Here is a 25768-nt window from a genome sequence, read left to right on the forward strand (position 1 = left end):
TTGGTACCAGACGTTTGGCTGATTTCTGCTTATAATATGCTTTTGGTCTGAATTGCGTTGTCAAATCATGTTTTTGTTGAATACAGGTAAATGGTACATATGAGGAGCTCTTTTGGGGAGCAAAAGTACTTATCCACAGGTTCTGTCTGATGACATTTCAGCTTTTTATTTGTTTTTCTTAATTTATCACCCGTCTTAAAAAAAGATTTACACCAGCTGGTTGTTTCCTTTAGAGACAAGGTCATCAAATAGTATTAGATGTCATTTGGTATTAGATGTCAATATACATCTTATATTCTTTTCTCACTTTAAAAAATAATTACTTTCATCAATGTCTTTTTTTCAATGAGCAGCATACTAAATGTTCTCCTTAAGAATGAAGCTCTTTAGACAAATAACCTGTTGTTAATGTAATGTCAAGAACCATGTTAATATCCACTTTGCTACACAGCAATTGGACTGTTATTTCTAACCTGCTTCCTTCAGAAGCAAAACACATTTAAACCAAGATGAAGTGGGTGTATGTCTAATGTGTCTTATGAATACATGCATGCAAACTTACTTCTCTGTCCTTGAGCTTCATGGCCAGTACTAACTGGTTTCTGTGATTGGCCAGTGCTTCTCTGTAATTGCTTTTGGAGAAAAGGGCAGAGCCGAGGTTCCCATGAGCTCGACATTCCCCTGACTGGTCACCTGTGGAAGACGAATTTTACCTACACTGTAGCCGTTTTTCAACACACCATAAACTACTACTTTCAAGTTTTCCATACCTAGAGTCTTGGTCACCTCCAGGTCCTGTTGCATGTAGGCCATACTCTTCTCTATATTACCTAAAGACCAGTATGCAGAACTAAGGGCAGAGTAGACGGATCCACGCAGCTTTAGTGAGCACGTGCCAATCTTCAGCCCTGCCTCCAGAACTACAGCTGAGGCTCCATGGAAACCATGTGTCAGTAGCTCCTGGCCGATGACGGAGACAACCACAAACGGACTCTTGTCTAGCTTCATCTTCTGCAGCTGCTGGTAGGTGGGCTCAAGTGTGTCTGTGAAGATGTGACAGATAGACAAAAACACAGGTGATTTAAGAAAATTCAATTATTTATCATTTTATGTGTTACAAACATTAATATGACCATTCTTAAGCGCCATTGGACAAGATACTGAGTGTGTGGCCTGAAAACTTCCTTGGCCCTGTGGCATTCGGCTGTGGGACTGTAGCATCCTGCTGATACAGAAAGAACACTACACCTGCCCTGGCTCTTTTTCTACACAGAAAGTAAAATAAAAGCAGAAGCCCTGGAACTTCTGTGTTTGTGCTCGTGCACACTTTCAAAGCAACACTATGCAACTTTTAAGAAGTAATATCACACTTACTCTTACAAGTAGAGACTTAAATTAATAAGCGATAAAATGCACCCACACTTAGAAGCAATGCTGGTAAAGCCTCATTAGGTCTGGCATGACCCATTTTAAGCTTATGTAAGCACACTTTAAAGTCTATATTGCTCTGTAAGTGCTGTGTAACTTCAGAAAAGTCTGAAGTTAAACAGCACAGAATCTTATATCCTTTTGCTACTATGTTATAGTCTCAGAGCAAACACACAAAAATATGCATCTGCTATCTGATGACAACTACATCTACAAAATTCTGCTTCACAGATGACATTTTCATATAATTTAAGCTAAATGTATGTAGCCTCAAACAACAGTTTTCTATTTAAAGACATAAAGGACTTAAGTTCCATGTTCCATGTTTTGGAAAGATTGCAGCACATCTCAGCTTTGTGTTCAACTCTGTGTGCAAGCAGGCGCGCGTGTGTCTCCTTCACTATGTGAATATCATAATGAAGCAGACACACAGAGCAGACATGAAGTAAAGCTATTGTTATTCAAGTTGATCGCAACTCTTTGGGGTTCTATGCAATTAAACAATCCCTAAATTGGAAAACGATTGCTTGTGGAACATCTAGGAGGAAAAAAAATCCACATTCACCCATAACAAAGTATGTAATTGAAATTGCTGCTGCTGAAAGGGACTAACTGAAATATTTTTACAAAAACAAATATATCTATTCCAAGTTCAATACCCCCTCCCAACCCCCCAAAAAACAAAACAAAACAAAACAGTTATCTTGTGTCAAAAGTCATATTTTGTAGTATTTGAGATGAACTGTAGCAGTTGCCATTTGCATTTTTCGAGTCTTTCATTCTGCTTTGTCAAACTGAAAAGTTTTGTTTATCAGGCTAATCTGAGGAGGACCTAGTAGATAGCGTTCTGTTACAATTGTCTACCCTAGAGGCCTAGAAAGACAGAGGAGCCTCCTACTCTTTCATGCTGATAACAATGCAGCTCCTTAGTGTGTGTGTACTGCACACTATACTGACATTCTCTATGGTCCAACATGTTGCCCTGCCTACTGCTTACTCAAGCATTGCAACTCAATTTTACTTGGAGGCTTGCTTTGAAGATTATAAGAGATCAAGTTTTGAAGGGTGCTGCCCTTGGGTGGGAGAACAACCTCCTGCAGTGCAACAGACCTGCGGGAGAGCTTTGCTGTAGTCCAGGCTGGACTCAGTTATGATATACTGTTTGCTGCTGCCACTGATTCAAACATACTGTCATCATTTTCAAAATGTGCATTTTTTGTTTTCCATCTACTCCATTCTTCTGGCAGCGCTACTGCTTAAACTTTGAAACAATGTCTTTTGTTTTCTGTTGTAAATTTCTAATTTGAAACATGATAATAAAGTCCATTATCAATAGCCTTGTGCTCAACCCCACTGGATACACAAGTTGGACCTCAAAGGGAAATAAGATGAAGGGAGGTTGGCTGGTGCAAGAACACATGCAAATGCCCAGCTCTAATTCAGATACAGCTGAAGGGCAAAACAACATAATCCAGTGCAAATTCTAGCCTGCAAACCATTCTTGATTGTTTGTACTTTTCCTTCATCTTTGTGTGCTGTTGAGACCTACACATAAAAGTACACTGTGAACTGTGGGGTGGTTAGATCAATGACACATGAGAATCTACCTTGTAAATATTTCATCATGAACCCTGCGAGAAGCAAATTCATGTGAATAAACATAATGATAAAACTAACCTAGACCCTTCAGTGTCCACAGCGCTTTAATTTAAGGATGTTTGTGAACTTCCTAAATCTGGAAGAGGACATAATCAGGAATTAATCAGAACACATAATAAGTTTTCTGTGCTTCAGAAGTGTGTACACCCACTGAAATCTTTCAAATGTCAGTCATTATTTCTAGAAATTAGTATTTGGCCTTAAAATTAGCATTCCACCTCTGTGGCCCGCTTCAGCCGCTGGCAATGTGCTGTCTGCAATTAAAGAAGCTGCAGTTTACGATCTGTCTAAAATGTAATCTCGGCGCTGAAGTGTACCTTTAACTTAATCAAAAACCCACAAAATTCAACACCAATAGAAATGGAATGTAACAAAGTACATATACATTATAATTCTGCTCTACTACATTTCTCGGAGGCTAATGTGCTCATTTATCCCACAGCTCTATTTGTGTATCAAATTACATTTTTTCATAACCGTCTTGCTCAGTATCTACAGTTTGGGGTTTAAAAGTAAAGATGATGCATCCCTTTATGGCAGAGAATTATTTTTCTATTTTACTGGCTTTAATTTAAAAAAAAAAAAAAAAAAAATTCTCCCCTATAGCCTTTTTTAATTGCAGTTTGGTCCATATAAAGCTATCAAGTCATAAAGCCACCAAGTTTCCTATTTATGACATTCTGTGTTACTGTATTTTGCCTGCTACAAGCCTGTTTAAACACGACTCTGTTGTTTATTTGTATGCATGCTGGACATGTGGAGGTCTATAGTGCAACTACAACTGGACAGGTCCAAATTTTTTGTGGGCCGACACAGCGGTACAGTGGGTAGCAATGCTACCCACAACAAGGAAGAAGGTCCTAGTTCAATTCAATTCAATTTTCAATTCAATTTTATTCATATAGCGCCAAATCACAACAAAAGTCGCCTCAAGGCGCTTTATATTGTACAGTAGATACAGAGAAAAAGTTGCCTGGGGTCTGTCTGTGTAGACTTTGCATGTTTTTTTGCCATAGTCCAAAAACATGTTGGCTAAGTCAGCTGGGGCTACAGCTTCCAAACAGTAAGGATAATGGATGGATATTTGGACAGATGGTTGGTTTTCCTGCTTTTGCTTTGGCACAGATTTTATACCAGATGCTCTTTCTGACACAATCCTCCCATTTTGTCTGGGCTTTAGGAGTACTCTACCTTACAATCACTGTAATCACATTACATTTTTTCATAGTGCATTATTGTACTAAATTCAACAATCACTTTACAGTAACAATTGTGTAATTCTTTGTGTTACAAAGATTTTGCCTAACAAAGCTATATTTCTTGAGGGTTCAAGAACTGAAGGAAAGTTCAGCTTCAACAATCAAATCGTATTTATTCAAATACACCAGTGCTGCTGCCTGTCAATCAAATTATGTTATGACATGTAAACATAACTTGTATCTAGTTGTTGGTCACTTCAGAGAATCATCACCCTGTTATGCTGTTGTTGTATAAGCAAATTTATAAAAGGCAGCTAGATTGGCTAATCCTTACTCCTTTAATCTGTTAGGTTGTGTCCTGCTCCAGCCTAAATATAAGGCACACCCACAGTCAAGAGCTGAAACAACATGTGAATCCTGCCTATGTCTCAGAAAAATCATACCATGTCATATATACCTATTCATTTTTTACCTTCCTTAACTTAGATGGCTTCAATAATGCTATGTTGACAGCATTAATACTGTAACTTGCTCACTCACTCACTCACTCACTCGCTGTACCTGAATGTAAATAAATATGACTGTGGGAGACACCAGACAACAACAGTCTTTATAATTGGCAGTAGATGTGACACCTGTCACTTCATTGTCAAGAAGATTCATCTGAAGCAGGAATGGATGAGAGTCATTCCTTTACTTCCACAAGTGGAAGCTGGCGATGACTACCTTTTATCTCCACGTTTCTCTTTCCGTTCTATCTAAGATGCTTGTTTTATGCATTTTCTGAATCTCTCTTTTCTCTATATATCTCTCATCTCTCGTATCAAACATGCATCCCTTTCTTTGTGCGGCCTGAATCATCAGAGGGATCTTTTTATTTTTTTTCACATCCTAGTCCCGGAGGAGGGCTACTGAATAAAAGAATAAAAGAAAAGTAATAACTTGGCAGTTTCCCTAGTGCATACATCTAACTTTCCTTGCCTACAAGTTTTCCAGCACAAAATTGTAGTTTTCTGCTTATGATGTTCTTTTGTTTGTCTCTCCCCTTGTAAATGTGAGTCATGTTGTTTCAGATGTGTTGGCACAGTGAGAGAAAGGCGGAATGAAGTCCGGTGTTAGACATGCCCACCTCTTAGAGGCGACTTCATGGCAGCCTCCACCATACCAACAAGCAGCTGGAGACTCTTGGGGTCTTGGGCGAGGCCGGAAGCGAACGCTGCCAGGGCATCGGCATGACGACCCAGGTACTGTAGGGCAACACCCTGACGAAAGTAAGCCTGAAAAGAAAAAACACAATTATAATTTTTTTTACATTTTTTAAATGTCATATTTTTTGACATTTTGAAACACTTGTTTATTTCTCTTCTGAGGTTTGTTGAAATACTGCAAAAATATATAACTGCAGTTTTATGCAAAACAGCAATAAAGCTACACGTATACATAAAAGGGCATAGCGGTGATTAATTTAGCAAAATGCTAAATGGACGGGTACTTATATAGCACCTTACTATTCACTTTCAGCACTTTATATTACAGGTCTTATTCACCAAAGCAGACACGCATTCATACTGCACTCTTTTTTCTTCTTCTATGCCTAAGTGCTTCTTATCTAACATTCACACACACACTCGCACTCTGGTGTATCCAAAAATATGGTGACACATGGAGTGGAGGAGCTGGGGATCAATACACTAACTTTAGACCATGTTTAATACAAACATTCACCATATTAACACTACATAACAGAACTTTCACTTTAAATGGTCTGTTTGGTTCTTTGTTCACACCATGAAAAGTTAAGTTTAAAAAAATGTAATATCCTTATTTATCATATTTATCTCTAAATGTGGATTGTTGCTTTGAAGTCTGACTGTTGAACAAAGACATTATAAATATTACAAGTTTTGTTTCTTCATTTATGTCCTTAACACTTGGGATTCGACTGTACTGTTAGCTCCACTGTTAGGGAATAGCCTCCTGTTCAGCAAGCCAGAAGTCTTTCCATTTTAGATTTTTGACTGTCTTTGAGAAGGCTCTGAAAAAGATCCAATAGTTTAAACATTTACAGAACCCATTCTGAATAAGGAGAACAGTTACACTTGATAGTTAACAGAGTTTGGCACAGCTGTTTTTGTTCTATGGTTCCAACAGCTGTATTTGAATTGTTTAAAAGCACACAGAAAACTGTGCTCTTCTCTAAAATATTTTTACTTTAGTCTAATCTACTTGCTAGTCCACACACTACTGTACTGTTTGATTTATTTGCACATATGTGTTAGCCATGCATCTATTATTCTTTGTTTTTAACGTGGGGTATCCTAAATGTTCCCTAATGAAACCTGTTCTATTTATAGATTTTTGATTTGCTTTGATATTTGGTCATCAAACACAGCAAGACATCATTATTCAGTGTCTGAAAAACTCAGGTACATTAGCTGTAGTTGTTGGGTCTGCGCTTCCACAGCCCCACTGGTTTAGAGACTTATTCCCGATAACGAAGCAAGATGAACACCTCAACCAGTTTTTCACATGCTAGCAAGGGAAGGATCTCAGAGCAGCCCTTCTGCCCTCGGTGTAAGACCACTTCGAAGAACAATCACCCCACAGCAGCCTTTTATTTCTGTGACACACAGTTTCACAAACACTCATTGTAAAAATCCCCCTATGGTGTCAGGCACTAGGTGTGTATGCATGTGTGTGTGTGTGTATGTATGTGTATGGATGTGCACGTGAGAGTGTGAGTTTGTGTCTGGGGGTGCGTTGGTGTGACCTCCTGTCCACAATAGGGTCATAAAGGCAGGAAGTTTACTAAACAAGAAAACAGAACCCTCACATAGGATGTGCTCCTATAAAAGACTATAGCCTCCTCCACCAACACGCTGGGGAGAGAGTCAGAAACAAAGTAATGTCTTTGACCATATAGTTTGAACCAAGCCTTACAAATTTAAGTACAATAATGGCAACATTTAACAATTTGACTCCAACAGTAGTAAAAACAACCTTTGGATTAAAAGTAACTTTTTAAGAAGTGCTCAGTGATTTTCACATAACCTTAAATAATGAAAAGGTCGAGCACCGATGTGGCATTTACACATTGGTTACACACTCTTTCCATATAACACACAGCAACATGCATTTCATTAGGACCCCTTGTGCATTTCACAGCTGGATTAGAGACAATGCATCATGACATCAGATTCATGAAGACAACTCAAGAGACGGCACGTGCAACACAAACATATCTTCTTCTCTCACTGCTGACCTTACTGTAACCTAATTGTCTTGCCCCCTTCTCTCTTCGCCTTCATTCCTCTTCTTTTTACTTCTCATTTATCATCCAACCCTCCCTCCCCCCATTTAAGCACAAGCTCTCATGACAGTGAGTGAATTAAGACAAAGAGGAGATCAATTAGATTACATGCTAGCTGCTGTCCCGCCTGCCACTTTCTACAGCCATGCCGTCTTTGTCCCATCCTCATCTTCAGACAGCTTCATTGAAACAAATGGAGTCTGAGGTCAAGTCTCAGTGCAGAATGTGAACAGACCACGGTGTCATTTCACTGATGATTAACACGAAAGTGATTTAAATGGTTGGTAATTACAGCTGAGGCCATATGCCTTAACACACTCATTATGAAAATGCCTCAGTCAGTCACAGCAGGCTAATATTATAATATTCTCTATTTGTGGAGCACTTTTCAAAAAATCAGAGTCAAAAGTTAAATTGCTACAAAATATGAAATACTTAAGCTGTCCAATTAAAGTGAGTTTTAAGAAGCTGGTTTAAGGTTTTAATGTTGTGGATCGTTGAGCTATCTGAGTTCATATTGCCGGCAAAATCCTAGAGTTTGTTCTCAAGTCTCCGTCCACTAGTGTTCCTAACCTGATCTCTCTTTGTACATAGATTTCTTGGACCTGTCCCTTAACCAGTTTGGAGTGTCTGTTTGTCGGAGTGGCATAGAGCGTGGAGAAGTGTGAGTGGCAGAAGAGGAGTGATTGTGTGAGCAAGAAGAGGAGAACAGAGACTGTGTGGATTCCCCACTTTCCCCCCTGGAACCCTGTGCCCCCTTTCCCTGCACCTGTAAATATACTGCACCATGCAGTTAATCCCCTTTGACAGTTTTCCAACAGTCTTCAAGGTGTTCTCAGAGATGCTGAGCACTTGTTGGCCCTTTTGCCTTCACTCTGTGGTCCATCTCATCCCAGACCATCAGAACTGGGTTTAGGTCAGGTGACTATGGAGGCCAGGCCATCTGGTGCAGCCCTCCATTACTCTTCTTTTTGGTCAAATAGCCCATATACACTCTGGAGGTCATCGTCCTGTTGAAAAATTAATGATGGTCCAACTAAATGCAAACTGGATGGGATCGCTGCAGGATGCTGTGGCAGCCATAATGGTTGAGTATGCCTTCAGTTTTGAATAAATCCCCAACAGTGTCACCAGCAAAGCACCCCTACACCACCTCCTCTATGCTTCACAGTGGGAACCATGCATGTAGAGACCATACGTTCACCTTTTCTGTGTTGCACAAAGACATGGCAGGGGGAACCAAAGATCTCAAATTTGGACTCATCAGACCAGAGCACAGATTTCCACTGGTCTTTCATTCCTTATGTCTCTTGGCCCAAACAAATCTCTTCTGCTTGTTGCTTTTCCTTAGTAGTGGTTTCTTAGCAGCTATTTGACAGTAAAGGCTGATTTTCGCAGTCTCCTTTGAACAGTTGATGTAGAGATTTGTCTGCTACTGGAACTCTGTGTGGCATTTATCTGGGCTCTAATCTCAGATGCTGTCAACTTACAATTTCTGAGGCTGGTGACTCAGATGAATTTATCCTCAGTAGCAGACTTAACTGTTGGTCTTCCTTTCCTGGGGCGGTCCTCATGTGAGCCAGTTTAGTCGTACAGTAGATGGTTTTTGTGACTGCCCTGGCTGTTAGCAATTTTCCGAATTGAGTGACCTTCAGTTCTGAAAGTAATGATGGACTGTTGTTTCTCTTTATTTAGAATTTATATTATGGTGAGAACCAATCAGCTAACAGTTGTCAGGGCTGTGAGCTGTGTACCAACCTGCATTCTGCACAACACAACTGATGGTCCCAACCATATTAAGAAAGCAAGAAATTCCACAAATAAACTCTGACAAGGCACACCTGTGAAGTGAAAACAATTTCAGGTGACTACATCATGAAGCTCCTTGAGAGAAGACCAAGGGTTTGCAACGCTGTCAACAAAGCGTGTTTCAGTGTAGCTATTTTCAGGAATCTAAAATATAAGACATATCTAGAGTTATTTATCATTTTTTCTTTGCTACATAATTCCACATATCTTGTGTCATATATTTGATGTCTTCAGTATGTATCTACTATGCAGAAAGTAGTAAAAAATAAAGAAAAACCATTAAATGAGAAGGTGTGTCCAAACTTTTGACTGGTAGTGTATATTTTAAAAATACATTTAGAAATTATAAGAACTCTTTCATTAGGAATATCATAGATGTACTCCAAAATGATTGTCAAATAATGGGTATATAAATACTGAATAAATGCTTTAAAGTGGCAGGATTAATTCCAACAGCTCTAAGTCATTCCTGTTGACAACCACAACTTAAACCATAACACCAGGCAATCAACATCTGTTGATTAAATTAACAAATTTTCTGGTTCTCTTGGTTCTCAGTGACAACTGGATCACATCTTGGAGAAGCTCACTGCAGTCGTGAGTTCTCAGATTCGGCTCTTTGAGCACAAGAATGACAACATCACGTCAGCGTAAGCTCACGGCTCTCCAACGGGAGATTGAGAGACCAGTGTCGGACTGTTAGAACAACTTTAAATTCCCATGAGTTGTTCGCACTAAAGTAAAAACCACCATCACTTCATGCGGATACCCCTTCAGCGCCAGCTGCGGTCTCAAGGCTGGAGCTGAACAACAACACCCTGATATGGACTGTGTTTAGACTGTTCTTCCCATTCTATGCAAGGCCACCCGGGTTGGCTGGAAGACTGTTTACTTAGCCTGGCAAGGCTAAGGACACTGTCTCAACTGAACTCTGGACACACACACACACAGACATATATATACACACATGCAGATGTACACTCATCCCCCCTTACCCCTCCAAACGCCTTCGACGCTTATTCCCTTCTGATGCTGACGGTGGATCAAGGAGTCTGGCTGTCTCTCACCCTTTACCCATCCCTGTTGCTTGTCATGTGTTTCTTTGGTGTATTAAGAGTTTTTTCATGTGCTATGTGCAGAGGTGTTTTTTTTTTCTGTTCTCAAACTGATCTCCCTATTGGAGCTCAGTCTGGGGGGAGTTAGTTTTTTCTCCTTATCTTTCCTCATGTGGTGCTTTTCCATTGTTATACCTCTCTGACCTGTCTTCCCCATGTGATGTTTTCGTGTAATCTATGTATGGTCGGAGGGAAAGATGGCGCCGCCATTGCGTGCAATAGGTCGGCAGCCTTAACATGAAATTTCCCCTTGTGGGACTAATAAAGGTATCTTATCTTATCTTAATAAACTGTGTGTGTCTGGGTCATGCACTAGACTGGGAAAAAAATTTAATTTCCATTTGATAATTGTATCTATTGTAAAGTAGTATCAACTACCAGCAATGATGCCAAGTGTCCGTGCTGGGGATAGAGATATAGCAACCTGGCCTCTGACCCTCATGCAGACTGGAGAGGATAGAAGAGGAGCTAGACTGGGATGTAGTGCTGGGGTGACATATGGACACCCCACCTGTGTGCCTACCTCTACTTAGCACTGCCCCTCAAAACTGTTGCCTTCATGCTGATCTGGCTAGTGTGTGGAGGATGCAGTGTTTCTCATTTAGGCATTCATGTTCTATTCTGGACCTTCTAGGGGGAAAATCCAGTCAAAAAGGATAATTATATCAGAGGAGGAAAGTTATAATCACAGTGATGATCATTATCTCTGCATGAGCAGACAAGCAGCATAATGGGTAAGGTTGAGTAGCATGTGTGCGTATGGGAGTGAGAGAGTGAGGATGAGAGGTTAAATCTATATAGGTGTGTGTGTGTAAGAACGTTCTACCCCTATCAGTGGCGTAAACATGCCAGATCCAGACAGAAAATGACAGCAGGAAGAGTCTGCCTCCACCACCACCTCCAGCCTCCTGCTCACACACATCCTGCCTATTAGCTCAGTCTGGCTACGCTGCCCACTAAGCACATGCAGGGGGTGCAGACAGCCTTACAGAGACACACACACAACACCACCACCTCGTGAACACAGAAACACACTCTTGGTATCGTTTATTCATTCTTTCTCTCAGCGGTGTTCTGGAACATCTCTGAAAAATCCTGTCAGATTACAGAGTCTCTTCCCAAGCTGCTGCGGTTATGTCTGGTTTGCAGGTATTTCACACTGATTCCCAGTTGAGCACTTAGATGGGCCCTTTAACATGACAGGTGAGCTGACATGTTTTCTTTGTTCATACTTACGTAGAACTCAAACATTGTTTATGTTATTAATTTAAATATTTTTAAAATACCAAATGATTACCAACAAAGATTTAAGTGAATCTACAGGTCCCCTACCTTTCTGTGAGTTTTTAGAGATTTTCAGCATAGAGATAAACTGTTCGTTTCATTGATTTACTGTGTGGTTCAATCTTGCTGCTGTCATAGAAAAAAAAAAAGAAAATTCTGTACACAGACAGAATCAGTGAACACAGTGGGGCATTTAGTAGCTAAAAAGATATTTCTTTAGAGAGTAGATGGGGACAACCAAAAGTGCTAAAAGAGACTCAGGACTGAACTTTGACCAGTGACCAGAAAAGTGGTCTTAAATGACTGCCTGTGTTCCGCCCATAGACTTTATAAAAAGATGAACATATCCACCATAACATCACTCGCTGGATGTAAACTCTGCATTTTGAAGCCTCAATGTTATAGTGAAGCCAGAAGTGACCATATGCACCTAAATTTGACTGTATCATGGTAGATGAATAAAAATGGACAAATTTGTTGGGAACTATTTTACAGTAACAAAATTACTTTATATCATACTTTAAATGTTTAAAAAGTAGCCTGTTGAAAAACAAATGAATTTGATATGGCTGTCATATATTATACCTGTGAACACAAAGAGAGATCCCCAGTGCTTTACTGAATTTGTTATTGACTAAAATAACAGCAAGTCAGTAAAGACCTGTTAACAGACGCCTTTAAAATTACAATTACTGTTTACCTAAAACTAGTGCTATACTGTACTGCATCAAATAAAAACTGCACTACCACAAAAGCCACAAGTACGAAAGAAAAAGTTGGCTGGTTGAAATGTCGTTTGCACCAGAGAACTAGATTATTCAGGATTTTTATATTTAGTATTTAGAGCAGATTGTTTTTCAGTGATTTCTTGTTTCTTGATTCATTTCGTCGTTACTGTTTAAAATAAATATGATGTGATAGTGTTACTGGCAGAGTATTTCAGTTAAGTAAAAGTCTAAATGTTTGAGGTGTTGCTGTATTGTGACTTGGGACTTAATATTGCTTTAAGAAGGTGAGCTATTTTTTCCATTCTTTACTTTCATTGCTTTTTAAAAAGTCTTATCCAAGTTTCTGAAAGACCCGTGAAGTACACAAATAAAATGAAACAAAAGTGGAGATGTTGGTGATATCTTTTATCTTTATTTCTCTGAAATTTCACCAATGGGGCTTAGTTTGTAATGAAAGTTTTTATAAATGACATTAGCCCAACTTTACGCTTTGATTTACACTTAAATCCCTGTTCAAGAAAAGTAAAGATATTAATTAATTAATAATTAAAAAGAAAATAAAGCCGTTAGAAATAAAGGTAAGGACTCACTAAATATGTGACACAAAATCCTACACCTACATTACCTACTACATACACAAATGCTTTGTTCCATCCATTTTAAACAATAACCAATGACCAAGTTAGAATCACCAACTGACCGAACAGGTGTGTTTTTGTAATATATTTATCTGTCTGGCAACTGCTGAGACATTTTGTCTGAAGCAAAGTGTCGAACCAGCAAAAAATAATAGTAGATCGAATCAAAGAAACAAAGAAAATGAAGGTGAGAGATGGTGACTGAGAGAGGTGCTGTGTGTCAGAGCAAAGGATGCTCACCAGATGAACAGCTGCTTCAATTACTGCTCGTAACTCACATTAATCGAGAACAGATGGCAGCACAAGTGGCGAGAGAGAGAGAGAGAAGACTGTGAGCAAGAGCAAGAGAGGATCCCATAAACGAGACATGATAGAGATTGATGTCTTTGGAAATCACAAAATCTCCCTCCAAACACACAACAAGATCTTCATTCTCATTTTATCTCGAGCCAACATGGAGTAAAAAAACTCTTTTTTTACCACTTTGTTGCTGACTGAACTGATTTATGTTTTAGAAGCTACAGAACAGCGGGGATCAAAAAGGGGCTAGGGGATAATAGCCACTAAACTTTTAAAATATAGCCAACAAAAGAATATTCGTATGTTCAAAATGAAGTATCATAATTAGTTAGTGACATAACTTAAAGTCTTGATCAGTCCTCGAGTGCCAGCTTAGCGAAAGATGCTATATTATAAACATAACTTAAGTTACAACAAGAACAACATCCGACCTGAGGGAAATTATTCTCTTTGTTGAAAGTTGCTGATGTCACCTGGCCATTGCTAAACAACAGCAGCTTCATTTTGCTAAGCCAATACCCCACTTATTCCACAGTGGGTGATAAAATGACATGCTGTGTGAGTTGTGAGCTGTGTGCTGTGTGCTGTAAGACCTACAGAGTGAGATCATTATTTAGGAGCGTGAGACGTTCTGAGGGAGTCATTAAAAACAGCAATCTGTATTGTAAGGATGTCTCTTTGCAGGGTTTAATGCACATTATTACCAGGCTGAAGTATGATTAAACCCTGTGAATCCAAACGAGCAGATTTCTACAGCAGTGTACAGTTACTCACAGGCTGGGAATTAGCAGCCCTCCCATCTTGCACAGCAGTGATTCAAACAGCTTCTCTTAAAAAACTAGTCAGCCTGTAAAGTATTATGGTAGATGAAAATGGTGCTGAGTATGCATCTTCACAGAAAACTGGAAACACATAATCCAGTATGGATAAGAAACAAAGAGACAAAAACCTAATTTGAATTTTTAAATCTGACTTTGTAAGTAGGAAAAGCACAAACATTGGGTGGTGAAGATTAGGAGGTAATTGATCCTGCTTGTCCACAAACAGACAGACATCTTCAGTGGCAGAAATAAAAGTACAATGCCATAGGAAAATAAAACTTTTTGTTGTGAGTCATTCTGCTGTTGTTAAACAACTGTTTAGCATCATACTGCAGAATCATTTGTTTGGGTTGGATGTTGCCATGCTATATAAAGAAAGATACAGTAGGCCATAAAGTAGAAAAAAAAGATTAAAACCCCAATTATCTTATCTTCTTTCTGATCATAACTTACTAAATGAACATTATTTGGGTTATAACATAAAACTAGTGAGACCAAAGATCAAGTGAGCAGAAGGGTTGTTTTTACATAGATTCTCCTGCAATTTGAGTTTGTCTAAAAAAAAGAAAGAAAAGGATTCACCTACTGGCAGTCATTAGAAAGGCAGATCAAAAGCACTTCTGCATTGGGTAAAGTGACTCCAGTGGTGAAAATTAAAGTCGATGTGCAACTGCCACAAACATAAGATCTTCAAATCAGATTGAGGCTAGCTCCAAATGTGAGCTAGTCCCTATACACTCTCAAAATGCCTATGAATCTCATACACACACACACACACACACACACACACACACACACACACACACACACACACACACACACACAAAAAAAATTGTTCCCCGGTTAGTCTGCATGAATATTAATCATTGTTTCACTGGGACACTAGCTAAGATGCAATAATTGAGTTAGAGTGGCCATAACTACCATTTCCACTGGGACCAATAAAGATGTTACACGGCCAGCTGTGGGCTCTTCCACACAGGCCAGCAGAGGCAGTCTAATGGCTTTACAAGTCTGTGCAGTAGAGTGTTTGAGTTAAAAGCCAACTACCAAAAAACCAAAAAATTTTTGAGATGGAGATGCAGATCCAGAGACTTAAAAAAAAGACATCGGTGCGTTGGTGGTTCTTTGTGTCCGGGGATGGGCGTCCAGGTACACACCGGCTCACTCCTTGGCGGCCGCTTATCGGGGCCTGGAGCCTGGGGCTCGCTCGGGCCACTTCGGAGGTGGGGTGCCCCCGGCCTCTCGGCCTGGGGCTCGGTCACTCAGGCGCAGCTGGCTGCCGGCGGAGCTCACGGGCGCGTCACTGCAACTCCCCCTGGCTTCTGCTCCGCGGCTGCTGAGTGAGCCCTCATCTGGGACTCTCCTCAGCTCTTTCCGGGACAGTGGCGCAGCTGCCCCTCTGTTGGTCTTCCTTGGTCTCTTGTGTTCTGGGGGCCTCTGGATGTCTGGAGTTTTGATCTCCTCCACACCTGCTTCACGCCCTGGAGGACGGGGCTGTGGCCCCCCCCCACACCCTCTAGCAGATTATTACATGAAGGAACCTTTTAAAAAAACAAAAAACAAGCGCGTCCATGCTCACAGGTGTACACACGGGTGATCACACCCACAAACTACACCCTTTTTGGCTCCTACCTCAAAGCACACTGTGTTCTGTTGATCTTATGTGCTGCACAATAATGTTTAACATTTAGTATTTACTGTCATATTCCCATATATCATTGTGATGTTGTTTATTCTATTACTCTTGTTCTCTTCTGCTTGCTTTCTTTTTTCTTTCTCAGCAGGTGATCCAGGTGATTGATATATGCATTTTTTTTTCTCTGCCCGTTCTGTTGGTTTTTGTCTTTTGCCCTTCTCCCCCGTCCCTCTTCTCAGCTGTTTCTCTTTCCCTCTTTCTTTCTCCCCTTCTTTCCCCCAGTCAAGTCTGTCCCGTATTCAGTAAGTGAAAATAAAATAAACAATAAAAGGTGAATCAAATGGACCATTACGGCAAGGCTGGGATGGTCAGTTTGGTAAAGTAAATCCGTTGGGCATCTTTCTTTGCCTTTAGACAACAATTCTGATGGCAAAAGAGCCAAACGGGACAGGCCAAAAAAAAAAAAAAAAAAAAAAAAAAAAAAAAAAAGAGACAAACATCTAACATACAAAACGTCGATTTTTTTAGTGTTAAAAAAAAAAAATTGAAAAAAAAATTGAAAAAAGGATTTTAAAAGCACAAAGGTCAAGGACAAGGATGATTTCATCTCTCTTTTGTGCATGTGTTCCTGAGTTTGCACTGATGTTAACATGTCTGAGTGTGGGTAACACATGCAGGGTCAAGACAGACACCTCTGGCATCATATGTTGAGGGACCACAGAATTTATCCGGATTCAATGGTTGAGGCGTCGCTGTCTGTCTGATGTAATCAGTCCAAGGGTAGCCACAGGTCATTAACTATGTTTGGCATGGAAAAGACACAACTGGGCTGCAACGTAGAGTTATTAGTAGACACAGAAGTGTCATTAGTGTTTCTTGGTTCATTTCACTCATTATACACACACCAGTGAATCAAAACACTATGATCAGTCACACATGAAGACAACAAAAATGATATTGTAACAATGGATCCTGAAAAGCTAAGCAACATTATTAGACCATAAAGAGTTAGTTTTCATACTGAGTGTGTTAGTTACAGGAGAAAAGACCTGATCAACTTGATGAGGGTCAGATTGTATTCTCTAAAACAGTAAGTTATTATCTGGTGTTCCAAGTCAACCAAATGACAGTGGCCCAATAGAAACTATGAGCCAGCAACAAATCTGATCCAGACTTAAAGAAACTATATTTCAACTTGTTTATACTATAAATGTCTGCTCCCACTAAAACATGCTGTTAAAACAAAAATATTGTCAGTTTCAAAAATCCTAACCGTTTAAGACATATCAGGGCATATGATACCACAGCTATAAATGCATAGATTTCATGAAGACAGACCAACACAACATATTACACAGGACACATTTCTTTAAAATAATGCAGTACTTTACTCAGTTACTCCCAGGAGAAAATAATTTGTTACGGTACTTTTCATGTTACTTATGCATTTCTCTGTAAAATGACTTGAAACACACTGCCTCATAATTACCATTTATCAATATAAACCTATAGGCTACAGTCCCACACACTGATATGGAGGTGGCTATCTTTGGCTGTATCCCAATTCAGGTTCTGCAGCCTTAAAGTACGCAGCCTTAACGGTCCACACGGGCCGCATACTCAAAGACCGCTAAGGCCGGAAGTGCGAAGCTTATGAAATGGGACAGTCTAGCCTCCGTTGTGCTGCCCAGGTTGCCAAGCAACCATGATACTAACAGCTGGAAATGTTTCATACAGCTTTGCTTGACAGAAATGAAGGAGAAAATCTTTTGTTCATTTGTTTGTTTGTTTCTACATGAGCTTTGATTTGATAAGTATCTGAGGCTGAGACCACGGGACTGTGAAATCATGATTATTGGGCCTCATTTCTGTGCTGAACAGTCATTTTAAGATTAGCTAGTAAATAACAATTAGCTGATGTTGTTCATGAGACTAAAGTCATCTCACTTTGGTAATGTAAATATAATATGGCCAATATTAAAGTTATTATTTCAATCATTATTAGTTATTACAGCAGTGAATGAACTCTGTTTCAAATACTGAGCTTCAGTAAAGATTCAAGCTGCGTTTATTTATATTTCCTGTCACCTTAAATCTTCACTCAAAGACAGGTTCCTTTTACACTGCATATATAAATGTATTATATATAAGAGACAGATATTGTTCTTTTAATATGTTGGCATTACTAAATTTCTCTCAGTACATACTTTAAATATCCATGAAATCATCATATTCTCTGTAAGATTAAGGTCAACTATTGAACAGCGTATATTTTAAAATAAAGGCTGTAAAACCAAGTTAGTACAAACATCGCTAATGTCACATAACTTTCCCGACATGTGGCCAACAGTAATGTTTTAATATTCTTCGTTATTAAACATTTGCACATAAATAAGTGACATAATATTCAGTACTTACTTTTACAAGTTTACTCTTTGGCCGCTCCGCTTCCGCTTTTTTTTTTTTTTTTCGGCAAAATTATCCACACCCACCGCCGCGCTATGCATTCTGGGGTATGTTGGACCACGAAGTCTACACCGCCACATACTTGAAATTCAGGGAAATGAAGGACGCATTTGAGGGCCGCATTTCGAGCAGCCTTTGAATTGGGACAGCCTTCGTCACGTCGCTGTGATGTAATCGGCCTTAAAATGCGGCCTTTGAGGCTGCAGACCCTGAATTGGGATACAGCCTTCGTCTTTTATCCTGTCTTCCTTCTCCCCAACCAGTCACGGCAGATGGTCGCCCCTTCCTAAGCCTGGTTCTGCCAGAGGTTTCTTCCTGTTAAAAGAGTGTTTTTCCTTCCCACTGTCGCCAAGGTGCTTGCTCATAAGGGGTCATATGACTGTTGGGTTTTTCTCTGTATGTATTATAGTAGGGTCTACCTTACAATATAAAGTGCCTTGAGGTGATTGATCTTGTCATTTGGCACTAGGGCTGCCACAAACGATCATTTTGATAGTCGACTAGTCACCGATTTTTTATTTTTGCGATTAGTTGACTAATCAGATCATGCATCCATTGGACGTACAACCTACAGCTTATTGCACCAGCATGCAAATGCTCTTATTGTCATGGTCGGCTGTGTGGCAGGCAGGCAGGAGTGGTGGACCCAAAATGCAGGATTCTCAGGACACGAGGTTTAGACAGAAAATGCAGCTTTATTGCTGGAGCAGAACATCAAGATAAAATAAAACTCACAAAAGCAAACAAAACTCTAAACAGAGATGCAGGAGGACTGGAAATCCTAAACACGCAGCAAGTGAGGGTGAACAGACGTTAACGATGCGACACCGAGTAGGGGAAGACACAGACACTAAATACAAGAGGTGAACGGAGCAAAGAGGAAACAGCTGGGAGACACGGCTGACGTTGATTACACTGACGAGACAGGGAGAGCACAAAGCTGAACGCACTGACAAAGGACACAGACCTACAAAATAAGACAGGAAGCACACGCCAGACAGAGACAGACTCGTAAACAGGCATAATGACGTCATGGACAAACAGAGGGACATACGGGCAGAGAAGACCAAGCACAGGCAACCTAAACCAAACATAAGGGCAAGATAACAAAACCTAAACCAGACATAATCATCATCGTCATCAACATCATCATCAGATAACTAAAGAATCAGAATATAATTGTAATCAAAACAGTATCACCAGAGAATAACCAATCCATAATGCAAAAATAAACCAAAACATAAGAAACTCAAAATGCTGGGTCGACCCGACCCAGGACCGTGACACTTATAATAATAATAATAATAATGGATTCCATTTATAAAGCACTTTTCTAGGCACCCAAAGCGCTTTACAATTCCACTATTCATTCACTCTCACATTCACACACTGGTGGAGGCAAGCTACAGTTGTAGCCACAGCTGCCCTGGGGCAGACTGACAGAAGCGAGGCTGCCATATCGCTCCATCGGCCCCTCTGGCCATCACCAGTAGGCGGTAGGTGAAGTGTCTTGCCCAAGGACACAACGACCGAGACTTATATAACTATCATTAGCTTACAGCTTTGAGTGTTTAAGGTATGTGCTAACTAAAAATAAAGACAAGATGATAGTTTATTAAACTTGAATGAAATTTGCAGATTGTTTCGGTGGAGTTTAATAAACTCAGCCGTCTGCTCCTTGCTATCTAAAATATAACAGGACACCGGAGTATATTCTCGAGCATCTCACACTTCTGATAATCAGCTGTCTGCTTGACGTGTATTCAGCTGTGTAAAAACTATAACTTTAATCTCAGCCAAACCGATTTACTCAGGAACGAATAAAATACTGAAAAAAGCCAAACAATAACATTTTTAAGTTATCTAAGTGACTTATATATCATGTTTAACCTGAGTAGCAAAAGACGGGGGTGGGTTTGAAAATGATTTTCCGGGAGTCCGGTGTTCTCACCGACTCTAGTGAGCCTTGAGCTAGCTATCGAGCTGGTGGGTAACAGACGTCTCCGAAAATGTGGGAGCACTTTTGAAAATACAGTGGCTTGCAAAAGTATTCGGCCCCCTTGAACTTTCGCACATTTTGTCACATTACAGCCACAAACATGAATCAATTTTATTGGAATTCCACGTGAAAGACAAATACAAAGTGGTGTACACGTGAGAAGTGGAACGAAAATCATACATGATTCCAAACATTTTTTACAAATAAATAACTGAAAAGTGGGGTGTGTGTAATTATTCAGCCCCCTGAGTCAATACTTTGTAGAACCACCTTTTGCTGCAATTACAGCTGCCAGTCTTTTAGGGTTTGTCTCTACCAGCTTTGCACATCTAGAGACTGAAATATTTGCCCATTCTTCTTTGCAAAACAGCTCCAGCTCAGTCAGATTAGATGGAAAGCGTTTGTGAACAGCAGTTTTCAGATCTTGCCACAGATTCTCGATTGGATTTAGATCTGGACTTTGACTGGGCCATTCTAACACACGGATATGTTTTGTTTTAAACCATTCCAGTGTTGCCCTGGCTTTATGTTTAGGGTCGTTGTCCCGCTGGAAGGTGAACCTCCGCCCCAGTCTCAAGTCTTTTGCAGACTCCAAGAGATTTTCTTCCAAGATTGCCCTGTATTTGGCTCCATCCATCTTCCCATCAACTCTGAGCAGCTTCCCTGTCCCTGCTGAAGAGAAGCACCCCCAGAGCATGATGCTGCCACCACCATATTTGACAGTGGAGATGGTGTTCAGAGTGATGTGCAGTGTTAGTTTTCCGCCACACATAGCGTTTTGCATTTTATCCACAAAGTTCCATTTTGGTCTCATCTGACCAGAGCACCTTCTTCCACATGTTTGCTGTGTCCCCCACATGGCTTGTGGCAAACTGCAAACGGGACTTCTTATGGTTTTCTGTTCTGCCAACTTTGTGCAGTGCACAACTAATAGTTGTTCTATGGACAGATTCCCCCACCTGAGCTGTAGATCTCTGCAGCTCGTCCAGAGTCAACATGGGCCGCATTGGCTGCATTTTGAATCAGCGCTCTCCTTGTTCGGCCTGTGAGTTTAGGTGGACGGCCTTGTCTTGGTTGGTTTACAGTTGTGCCATACTCCTTCCATTTCTGAATGATAGCTTGAACAGTGCTCCGTGGGATGTTCAAGGCTTGGGAAATCTTTTTGTAGCCTAAGCCTGCTTTAAATTTCTCAATAGCTTTATCCCTGACCTGTCTGGTGTCTAAATCCAATCGAGAATCTGTGGCAAGATCTGACAATTGCTGTTCACAAATGCTGTCCATCTAATCTGACTGAGGTGGAGCTATTTTGCAAAGAAATGTAAAAAATGTTTGGAATTGTATGATTTTCGTTCCACTTCTCACGTGTACACCACTTTGTATTTGTCTTTCACGTGGAATTCCAGTAACATTGATTCATGTTTGTGGCTGTAATGTGACAAAATGTGGAAAAGTTCAAGGGGGCCCGAATACTTTTGCAAGCCACTGTATGTGGTGTCTTGATAAACCAAGCAGATATTTGAAGTTTACACAGCTACATTCTCACCTGAAAATATGTTAAACGTTTATTTTGTGACCCAGAAAGAATAATAACAGTAATATTAAAACTTACTAGCTGCCGCCATTGTTGGAAACTGAGCAGGTCCGCGATGGGCCACACTATGAATTCTGGGACACTGCTTCTACTTCTTCTGGGTTTAATGGCAGCTGGCATTGAGCATCCATTATCATTTATAATTTCTCCTTCTAGGTTGAAGCTGTTAATTTGGGGCTTTTCCCCCCCTACAAACATGTTTTTTTATTGTTTTATTGTGTGTATTATGTTATAGTAAATCTTTCATAACATTCGTTTTGTAAGTGCTATACATATAATGTTTAATATTATCAGAAGTAGCAACTATGAGAACTCCTGGACATAAAAAAGTATTATCAGATCATGTAGTTTTTATTACATATTTTGGAAAACAAACATATGGGGGATCTTTTTCTATTTTAGTCAAGACTGTGGGATCAAAATACATTCAGTTAAGTGGGCTGCTGATAACATGTGGTTGCTTAAATCTAAATCAACACATAAGGAATTAACAGAAGAGGCCTTTTTTCAATCTGCCTTTGAAATGTGATGTCTGGAGGTCAATATAAAGGAGCAGCTGACGCATTCTTTCTGTTTTTATCTCCTTCTGAAGAGCTCAGGACCTCTTCACCGCAGCTGTTCAAACACCTGATCCCCACTTTAAATTTTCACTCCACACTAGCTTCTAGTAACACCAGCTCCATCTTCAACACCACCGTATGTCATCACGGCAAAACTCTGTGAGGATAACCTGAGATGGATGTCAACTCAAACATTTAACCTTGCTGTACAGAATGAGTCACTCTGAACTGAGCTCTCTGAATTAAAGAAAGCATTTTCTCTGTCACACACAAGTAATTTAAGTTGACCTGAACACACCAGCTTTAGTCCCTTGGTGACCAGAACCAATCCCTTTTTTTTCCCTTCTCCTTCTTTATCTGTAGAGCCAGACCCTGAGTCATTCCCTTGACCCATTCATGTATGTGAATATCACTATCAGCCACCATCTTTAGAACAGCCTCTCTCAGCACCACATGCAGACACACACAGACAAACACATATATACACTCAAGTCGCTGCAAAAAATATGCATAAATGGGCAAGTGGGGAGGGGAGAAAGACAAGTAACCTTCTGATCTGGTTAACTGCAGCGCAGCAGAGGGGTTTGGTTCTCTTACACCGGGTAATTAGGCTGTCACTCAGCAGGCTGCTGCTGCATTTGTGTTTGCGAATGAGCTCGTGCAGCAAGGCGGGTGACCAGTTGATTGCCTTGGTGACCTTCAGCCCTAAAGAAAGCAGGTATTCCAGAGCCAATCTACAGAGAACCATCCCTGTTCCTATTAATCCCATTGCACTGAAATTTGCTGCAATTTAAATCAGAGCCTAAACAGAGGGTGCTCGCAAGATCCTCAATGAATAGGAGGTAATAGAGCTAATGAACTAAAATAATTATTCAAACCCATTTCTAGACATAAAAAGCCCACACGTTCACAGATATAGTATTGACGACCCATAAAACAGTATCATTCAACTAATTCTGCATTCTGATTTCTTATTTAAGGATTTAGGACAACAAAAACTAAAACAGACAAAAGAACCATATGTAAATCACACCAAAAATGTATGTGTGTTTTAAAGAAGCAGGTAGTTGAGGTGGTTGCTGATAAAAAAAAAAAAAAAAAGAGTCTCTGCTGCTGCTTGTTTCATGTGTGAAGTCATGTAAATTATGCTGGAAATGGTGGCGTGAGATGTTGAAGGTTCACAGAAAGGTATTTTACACAGTACACACATGAATACATACAGTAACTTGATTTTATCACATGCAGTGTCAAACCAAGATGTTCAGATACTGTAAAGCATCTAGTAAATTGTACTGTAAACTGGGTGATGCTGCCTTTTAATTATGAATTTAAACTATGTTAAGTAGTGTATGTGTCACAGAGAAGAAGCGTCTAGAACACTGTAAAAGATATACATATACATTAAAGAAAAATACAAACTTGTGCTCATCTAATGAATATACTTCAGTGCTTAGCACATAGCACTAAGAACAATAACAAATAGGGCTGCTACGATTAGTCGACTAGTCACAATTACGTCGACTATTAAAATTGTCGACGACTAATTTAATACTCGATGCGTCATTTAAAGCTTTGTAAGATCCCAAAAGACACAGGAATAAGTAGTAGGATTTAAGGGTGTAATAACGGATTGAAACGGAAGATGGCAGCACTGCATGTAGAAGAATGCCAGCTGCCGTTAAACCTCGAAGAAGAAGAAGCTATGTCAGATATCGTAGCTGTGTCCAAATTCAGGACCCGCATCCTCCTGTGCCCGCATTTGTAGGCCGATTATGTTACAGCGACACGACGAAGACTGTCCAAATTCAAAGACTCCGACAAATGCGGGCGACAAATGCGCCCTTCATTTCCCCAGATTTGAAGGATGGGTCGGGTGTATACTTCATGGCCCAACCTATCCCAGAATTCATAGCGCGGCCCTGCTCAGTTTCCAACAATGGCTGCAGCTAGTTAGTTTTAATATTACTGTTATTATTCTTTCTGGGTCACAAAATAAACGTTTAACATATTTTCAGGCGAGAATGTAGCTGTGTAAATTTTAAATATCTGCTTGGTTTGTTTGTGGCAGCCCTAATAACAATAATAACTCCAGAAGATAAGCCCCACTTTTTTTCTATTGTTCTCCATCCATCCACCTTCTTCCGCTTTATCCGGGGCCGGGTCGCGGGGGCAGCAGCCTAAGCAGAGAAGCCCAGACCTCCTTCTCCCCAGCCACCTCCTCTAGCTTATCTGGGGGAACACCAAGGCCTTCCGAGGCCAGCATCTCCCCAGCGTGTCCTGGGACACGCCCAGAACACCTCAGCTGGCTCCTTTCGATGTGGAGGAGCAGTGGCTCTACTCTGAGCCCCTCCCGGATGGCTGAACTTCTCACCCTATCTCTAAGGGAGAGGCCAGCCACCCTTCGGAGGAAGCTCATTTCCACCGCTTGTATCCGCGATCTCATTCTTTTGGTCACTACCCACAGTCCGTGGCCATAGGTGAGGGTAGGGATGTAGATCAAGCGGTAAACTGAGAGCTTTGCTTTTACACTCAGCTCTCTCTTCACGACGACGGACCGGCGTCTGCATCACTGCAGCCGCTGCACCAATCCGTCTGTCGATCTCCAGCTCCCTTCTCCCATCACTCGCGAACAAGACCCCGAGATAGTTGAACTCCTCCACTTGGGGCAGGAACTCATCCCCGACCCGGAGTGGGCACTCCACCTGTTTCCGGCTGAGAACCATGGCCTCAGATTTGGAGGTGCTGATCCTCATTCCCGCTGCTTCACACTCGGCTGCGAACCGTCCCATCACCCACCGGGAATGAGTCCGACTTATTGCTGGCAATGTGAACCAAGCTCTTGCAACGGTTGTATAGGGATCGAATGGCCCGTAACAATGGGCCAGACACCCCATACTCCCGCAGCACCTCCCACAGGACACCCCAAGGGACACGGTTGAATGCCTTCTCCAAGTCCACAAAACACATGTAGACTGGTTGGGCAAACTCCCATGCACCCTCAATTATCCTTGAGAGGATAAAGAGCTGGTCCAGTGTTCCGCGACCAGGACGAAAACCGCATTTTTCCTTCTTTGTCTGAGGTTCGACTAGCGGACGAACTCTCCTTTCCAGCACCCTGGCATAGACTTTCTCAGGGAGGCTGAGGAGTGTGATCCCCCTGTAGTTGGAACACGCCCTCCGGTCCCCTTTCTTAAAGATGGGGACTACCACCCCGTTCTGCCA

At 40.8% G+C, this 25768-nt stretch overlaps 1 protein-coding gene across 2 annotated transcripts in view; it reads right to left on the bottom strand.

The window, feature by feature from the left end:
- The window catches only part of ttc28 (tetratricopeptide repeat domain 28), a 278633-nt gene that overhangs the window by 172249 nt on the left and 80616 nt on the right, over nucleotides 1–25768 (bottom strand). For both annotated transcript variants that reach the window (XM_080304107.1, XM_080304106.1), the window contains exons 3-5: nucleotides 5416–5563; nucleotides 771–1043; nucleotides 563–693 (exon numbers count right to left, since the gene is read on the bottom strand). In XM_080304107.1, coding sequence (XP_080160233.1) covers nucleotides 563–693; nucleotides 771–1043; nucleotides 5416–5563 — 552 coding nt within the window. The remainder of the gene's footprint in view (nucleotides 1–562; nucleotides 694–770; nucleotides 1044–5415; nucleotides 5564–25768) is intronic.

This window comes from Astatotilapia calliptera, chromosome 7 (assembly GCF_964374335.1).
Source record: "Astatotilapia calliptera chromosome 7, fAstCal68.1, whole genome shotgun sequence".
NCBI classification, from domain to species: domain Eukaryota; kingdom Metazoa; phylum Chordata; class Actinopteri; order Cichliformes; family Cichlidae; genus Astatotilapia; species Astatotilapia calliptera.